This window comes from Populus trichocarpa, chromosome 5 (genome assembly GCF_000002775.5).
Source record: "Populus trichocarpa isolate Nisqually-1 chromosome 5, P.trichocarpa_v4.1, whole genome shotgun sequence".
NCBI lineage: Eukaryota > Viridiplantae > Streptophyta > Magnoliopsida > Malpighiales > Salicaceae > Populus > Populus trichocarpa.
Window position 1 is genome coordinate 8,425,599 of NC_037289.2, and position 7,812 is coordinate 8,433,410.

Sequence of the window (7,812 nt, forward strand, 5' to 3'; positions counted from 1 at the left end):
ATTTATGATGATGCTTTTTTGTTGATACGTTACTTGAAAAGAAGATTCCATAAATGTTGTTACTTGACACTTGATGAGGTTGGTGCCTTAAGGTTGATAGTCAATCTGTTTATCACTTGTAGTTTTGAATTATTTGAGGACAAATGTCTAAAGTGATAACTAATCTCCTGAAAAATTGTTTTTGTTTTAGGTTTTGCTGGTTGTGACTACAAAACATGTAACCAGGGGACGTGCTCCCATGTATGTTGGTTATGTTATATTCCTGGAAACATATACATGTAATAAAAATTATAAATTTAATTTTTTTTTTTTTTTAGAGTTTCAAGAATCTTGTTAGACAATATAAAGTTGTTTATGGTTTATATAAAGATTATCTGAAAATTAGGTATTACTTTTATCTTTGAATAATTGCTTTAAAATTGGGTTGTCGCAAACTACAAATCATTCAAGTACTCGGCCTCTAATAATAATTTACACGAACTATCAGTGAGAAATCTTTTAAACCCTTTTAGAAGAGAATAATTGTTATATCTTTGAGCGCTAACTTTTTTTTTTTTGTATTTTTGTATTGTACTATTGTATTATCATATCTAGAAAATAAGAGACATAATATTTTATTTATAAGAAAACCTAAAAACCCTATAAATCTATTTGTTCCTTAAATAATATAATATATATTATTTTAAAATAATTTTAGAAATTTATTCAATCAAGTCCATACTTGAATTTTTTTCTAGATTTAGAATTGTAATTCCTTATATTAATTATATTCTAATCCTTAATTTCTAAAATTTATTTACAATTAAGTCACACTTGATTAATCATTGTATTTTAGTTTTTTACCAATGATTTTTATTATGTGTGACCCATTAGGTTCCCTAATAAGTTGGCATAAATATAAATCGTAATCCTAAATAAAATAAGATTAAACAATTTAATTTATTATCAATTCAATAATTGATTGATTTATATTTGAAGATCAAATACAATATCTAACAACCTGTCATGATTCTTCAAATATTAAGAAAGTCATAAGTGATTTGATTTAATATTTTAGTAATAAGTTTCTTGGTATAATTATTATCTCTTCATCAAGAATGTTTCAATTTAAACATTATAGCATGAAATATATCTGTTTTGTTAAATCATTTTAGTTTTCAACACTATAGTAATTGATTCTTTGAATAAGATTTTTCTTGTTAAATCTAATTCTATCTTGGTCAAGTATTTCACAATCTATACTATTTGAGAACATATGAAATATTTTATCTAATTCACCTAAGTTGATGAATCCTCTCTTGATTTCTTAAATATCTTTATATAATTTATGTTATGCGTAATATATGTCCGTTTGTTACCCTTTATTAGGATTTAGGACAACATGTGGTCAGGATCAAAACATAACACTTTTTATATAAAATAACTTTTTTTTATCTCAAGTTTAAGGATCACTTACACAACTATTACATGAGCCTTTCTATATACATAAGTGATCTGTTCATATGAAATTCTCTTACGGGTAAGTTTAGTGTACATGTCAGCTAACAAGTACCTGTATAGTAATTTTAGGTGTCCTTCGTATTTCAGTTTATGAGAGCAGCTACTTCATTTCATAAAAAAAGTAACATAATATGTAGTAGTCTTAACATCTCTAATTAATATCCAATCTTAATAGAACATCGACTTGAAATATTTAGGAACAATGACTTGATGCAATAAGAATTTCATAACAACTTTATAGTTTTTCATGAAAAATATTTTTATTTCACAGATTTTATCTTTACTCTAAATTTATTAATTAAATAAAAAATATCAATTTACTAAAAAATATATTACTAACGTGTTGAAGATAAGTAGATCAAATTTTACAAGAAGGGGTGCATTTAGGTGTAGCAGTTGGATTCCAAATGTATTAGCCAACAAAATTTTAAGAGCTCAATTAATAACCTCTGTTTCAGAGGAGCGCTAGACCATGTGATACACACCAGAATTTGAATGAATACAAACTTTACATGGACCTTGAATTCTCTGATGAGGTTTATAGTGCGTTTTGATTTTGGGATCGTATCTCTTGTGGATATTATTTCTTGCATGGAGACATGGGCTATATGATGAGGGTAAATCTTGGGCCCATCATTGCTACTTCATAAAGGAACAACATATAATTAAAACTAGCTTTGATACCTGCGCGATGCCGCGGGTCATTTTTTTTGCATAAAAAATATTAAAAAAATAAAAATTTAAAAATCTTGGGTTTTTCTGCAAAATTATACCAAAAAATCTTAGGTTGGGCTGCAACGGTTGACCTAAGAGTAATATTTATAATATTAATAATAAAATTAAACTTGCATAACCCAAGTTTAAGTGACTCTGGCTGTAACACCGGACCCAAGAATACTGGATGTGGGTCTGGCTATAAGATCGTGTCATAAAAGTGTGATAATTAAATAGATTAATTAAAAAAACAAAGAAAAAAATCAACAGGAAGAAAAAAACTAATGAAGAAAAAGAAAAAAAAACATTGAATTAATTGGAGCAACCTTTTAAACCAGGTTATCCCGTAAAACCTGGGATTTGCGTCATGAAAGTTTAATAACTAAATAGAAAAACAAATGACGGGTTTACCTAGAATTAACCGGGTTAACCCATCAAACCAAGTTAACCTGTCAAGCTCAGGATACGTGTCATGAAAGTATGAAAGTCTGATAATTAAATAGAAAGAAAATTAACTTTAACAAACTAAACTAAATGAAAAAAATAACTCGTCAAATCAGGTTAACCTATCAAACCCGAGATTCGTATCATGAAAATCTGATAACTAAATAAAAAAAAAATTAACATTAACAAACTAAATCAAACAAAAAAAATTCATTAAAAAAAATAAAAAGGAAAAAACAGTTATATAATATAATACAATATAATTATAATTATAATGAAAAAACATGGGGAAAATTTAAAAAAATGAAAAAAAAGTGGGTAAAGCTAAAGTTAAAGCTAAATTCTCAACCAACTCAATATTGAAAAAATAAATTTAACAAAGATAATTTTTAAAAAAAACATGTGGGGGAAACACTGTAGCCAAACAAAAACCATGTAAGGCAAACACTGTAGTAATCCATAGTATTTTTTTTTAAAAAAAGCTACAAAGCTAATCTCTCAACCAGCTCAATATATAAAAAAAACCGACAAAGGCTATCTAAAAAAAAAATCAATTTTGGGTAAAAGAAATGAAAAAAAAATGTACAAAAAAGGAAACAAAAGTGAAAAAAAAACACGTAGGGAAAGCTATAGTGTTTTAAAGAAAAAGACAAAAAAACTAAAATTTCAACCAGCTTAATAGTAAAAAAAAGAATAAAAAAAATAATTCTGAAAAAAACAAAAAAAAAGAAAATATGTAAAAAATGATAATTTTGGAAAAAAAGAAAAATAAAAAAAACATATGGGGAAAGCTAAAGGTAGATTATCAGCTAGCTCAATATTGAAAAAATAAATTCGATAAAGATAATTTTTTAAAAAAATATATGGGGAAACACTGCAGCAAAACAAAAACTATGTAGGGGAAATACTGTAGCAATCCATATTGTTTTTTTTTTTAAAAAAAAAAAACTACAAAGCTAAATTCTCAACCAACTTAATATAAAAAAAATAAAATCTACAAACACCATTTTGAAAAAAAAAGAATAAAGAAATCATAAAAAAAAGAAAACAATGTATGAGAATATTATAGCAATCCATAATGTTTTAAAGAAAAAAACTACATAGTTAAATTTTCAACCAGCTCAATATTTAAAAAAATTAGCAAAGATAATTTTGAAACAAAATTTTTTTTTAAAAAAAGAAACAAAAAAAAAGAAGAAGAAATCAATTTTGGGTAAAAAAAAAAAGCAAAAAAAAACATGTAAAAAAAAAACAAAAACAAAAGAAAAAAAAACCCTGCTACAGTGAATATCCCACGCGTTTTAGAGTTCTTTAATATTTTTGAATCAATTTATATATATATATATATATATATATATTAAAAATAAATTAGTAGGTGGCTCAATGTTAAAAGTTTGAGACTAAGAGATTTGCTCCCCCTGTGGTTTCAGATTCGAGCCATGTGGTTGCTAATATGATGGTTACTGGAGGCTTACATGGTTGTTAACTTCAAGGCTCGTTGAATTAGTCGAGTTGCGCGCAAACTGACCCGGACATTCACGTTAATAAAAAAAATAAAAATAAAAAATAAAAAATTTTAATTTTAAGTGAATCATCTTATTGATAAAAATAAAATAAAATTTAAGTGGGCTATCTTAAAGTAGAGCCCTAAATAATTAATATTCTTCAAACAATTTTCATGCAAAATTAGTTAAAATTAGAACCCTAAATGATTAATATTCATCTCCAAGAGAATTTCCTTTGCTAAGTTAGGTTTAAGTGTAATTTGTGTACCAACAACAGACAATTTTATTCCTGTTTGGAAAAATTATTTTTAAAAATATTTTTGATTTAAGAAAAAATTAAATTAATATTTTTTTAAAAAATTTTAAAAATTTAGTTATGCTAATAATAAAAATAAATAAAAAAGTATATATCTATATATATATATATTAAAAAAAATTATTTTAAAAAATACTATACACCACATTCTTGAATACACCTTTCTTCTAACTAGGTAATTAGCACTCATAGTGCATTGAGTTTAGTGATGGGAAATCATAACATTTTAGAGCATCAATGGCCTTGGATTCTCCTAACTAAAAATACACAAGTTTGCAATAATTATTCACATCAAAAGAATAGATTCAACATTGTGAGCAATCAGATCCTTTGTCCTTTTGACATTTATGAGAATGGATGCTCAGATTAATCTCAAGGCTAACATTCATTGTAAAATCTGTTATCATTTTATGTATTTTTGTCCTTCATAATTAATCTAATATAAAAGATTGAAAAAGAGATGACAGAGCAACAAGAAAAAAAGAAAAGAAAAGGAAAGAAAAGCAGACCACTAATTATTATAGATTAATTTATTAATTAGGTGTTGGGAATTATAGGAAAGGCAAAGCAAATAAAGAAAGAGAGTGACAATCATTCTCTTTTCTTTTCTTAAACAATACCCAAAATTCACTCCTTCATCTATCAAGCTGTACGTAGTCAATCTCTCCTCGATTCGGCTCCCCAGGAAAAAAGCAAAAAGGTCTCTTTTTTTCTCTTAATTCTTGATCCATTTCCCTTATTCTTCGCTCACTATCTTTTGATTTGTACACATCCTGTGATGTACCCTTTAAAAATCCCTGCTTTGTCTTTTAATTGTCTCTAATTTTGTATCATTCAATGCAAGTAAGAATTCCCTTTCATGGTTTGGTGATTTATTTGTGAATTTTTGTATCTGGGTTATTGAGTGGTAACCCATATTTAATTGGGGGTTTTGTTAATAAGATTGTTTAAGTTCTTGATCAAGGTACCCTTTTGTTTGTTTTTGGAGAATTAAGTGTGACTTTTGCCATAATTGTACTGCTGTAGCTTTTTTTTTGTAATTTGTATATATATGGAAAGTCTTGATCCTGCTGCTTAATATTCTCTTTATGAGCTTGGCTTTGCTTTGTTCTTGACAAAGTTTGGTGCTTGTTAATTATCCTCAATGTGTTTATTAGTTTGCACTAGCGTTCTTGTCTTGTGATGCGGTATTATGTGTTAAAGCCGAAGGGTCTTGTATGTTGTTATGGATTGGGTTTATGCAATCTAGAATTTGAATTTCTATCCTTTTCTTTTTTCTTTTCTATTTGCAACTTTTGGAAGGGTATGGCAGGAGAAGATGGTGACTTGCCGAGTTTGACGTTGCAAGTCAGTGAACCTCATGAAACGTGGAAGCAGGAGATGGAAAGGCGACAGTCCCAAGTGGATGTGTTACAAGTTAAGCTTATGGAGGTGAAGGCTTGTATGCAAGGGTCAGAGGGAGATGCAAAGAAGGAATTGGAGGTTCTTTGGCGAAGAGTGAAAACAACTGCGACATTGTTGACCTACTTGAAATCAAAAGCGAGAGTCATGGCTGTTCCTGATTTAGCACACACTTCATGTGGAATAAAGGAACTAGAAGGAGTGGGACTTGTTGATAGGAGTGGAACCCCACTGTCCAGCTGGTCCAGGAATGTTGATCTTCCTTCATTTGGTCCAGATGAAGAAGCATGTATGAGACTTGGACAGCAACAAGGAAGCTACGATGAACAAGATGAAGCTTATATTGGTGAATTACTCAAGTGTGTGCAGATGGTATCGAATGTGATGGAAGGCCTTGTTAAAAGAGTTATAATAGCAGAATCAGAAACTGCTGTTGAGAAAGATAAGGTAACTTTAAGCCAGGAAGAAAATAGAAGGAAAGCAATCCAAATTGAGAACATGTCTTCAAAATTAGAGGAGATGGAGCGGTTTGCTCTGGGTACAAATGTTATTCTGAATGAGATGCGGCAGAGGGTTGAAGATTTGGTTGAAGAGACATCTAGGCAGAGGCAGCGCGCAGCAGAAAATGAGCAAGAGCTTTGCCGAGTGAAAAGGGACTTTGAGTCTCTCAAATCCTATGTTAGCAGTCTTATTAGTGTCAGAGAGACACTTCTTTCATCAGAGAGGCAATTTCAAACTATTGAGAGGCTTTTTGAGCGGTCAGTGTACTTTGATTTTTCTGAAATAAGATAATAAGCTTCATCACTGCATGTTTTTCTTTTATAAGTGTAGTTCTAAGATTTTATGATAACTATAGCATGGGATTTGAACCTGCATTGTACTACCAGGGTTAGGTGTAGCACACACTGTCCTTCATGGTGACATGGCCAACTGATACTGATGTTTACTAGAATTGTTTCTTGATCATGCACTTTCATTAGTCACTTTTACCAAATTTGAAAACTGTGGTTACTATGGTTTTGTAAGTTTTTTCTTTGATAGCATAATTGTTGGCTATGGGTGACGATTCTGGTTGTTTAGCATTATAATGATGTCCATGTCAGCTCATGCATCATTGATTTGTATGGTTTTTTTGGGAGACGCATGTGCATTCTGGCTTATGATCAGTAGTCAACCTAAATAGATATGGATTTTTAATCAAATTTTGAATAGCCACTGACATGTATGTTTGGTGGTAATGTCTGTGTTTTCACTCTTCTTCATGGTCCAAGTCCTCTACTTGAATTGTATGCTCTGACACTCTTGACTTTGTCTGCACTCAGTTCATAGGAATAGTTGGCAGGCTAGTTCTCTCCCTCTCCCACAGCATGGCATTATCCCTTTTTCGGTTTCTCCTTTGTAGCTGCTTTTCAGCTGGATTACTTATTTGTCTAGCATCTAATTTTGCTGCGAAGCAGGCTAGTTGCAAAAACAACACAATTGGAGGGCGAGAAAATGCAGAAAGAGACTGAAGTTCAAAAACTTATGGAAGAGAATGTGAGGTTGAGTGCCCTCCTTGACAAGAAAGAGGCTCAACTTCTGGCCATGAATGAACAATGCAAGGTAATGGCCCTGAATGCTTCAAATATATGATTTGGTGTTGTTATCTTGTTACACACAAGCAGGTGGCTTGTGGTGAATGGTTGCTTCTTTCAAGATCAATGATCAATCCGCCAGAAGATTCGGAGATTGAGGAATTCTGAATAACGGAGCATCTCGGATCCCTTTTCCAAAATGTAACATTCGAAAGAGCTTAGTGAACTTATTTACTAGTACCATTCTTGTGCTTTGTAAAATTGAAGCGACAAAAATATTGATCAAAATAGTTGTGTTGTGAGAACGAAATTTGTCCAACTAATCAAATTGTTGATGTGTTTCGCATCATTTAGATAA

The 7,812-nt window shown here is 30.1% G+C and overlaps 1 protein-coding gene across 2 annotated transcripts; it reads left to right on the forward strand.

Moving 5' to 3' along the window:
• Window positions 1-4,977: 4,977 nt before the first annotated feature.
• On the forward strand, window positions 4,978-7,812 carry LOC18099208 (golgin candidate 5). Of its 2 annotated transcripts, none has more exons than XM_006383059.3 (3): window positions 4,978-5,179; window positions 5,782-6,638; window positions 7,338-7,812. In XM_006383059.3, exons 2-3 carry the CDS (start codon window positions 5,785-5,787, stop codon window positions 7,510-7,512), a joined length of 1,029 nt encoding a protein of 342 aa, XP_006383121.2. In that variant the 5' UTR covers window positions 4,978-5,179; window positions 5,782-5,784; the 3' UTR covers window positions 7,513-7,812. The 2 variants fall into 2 exon arrangements, with proteins under 2 accessions (XP_006383121.2, XP_052308814.1); XM_052452854.1 differs by lacking the exon at window positions 4,978-5,179 and adding an exon at window positions 5,212-5,322.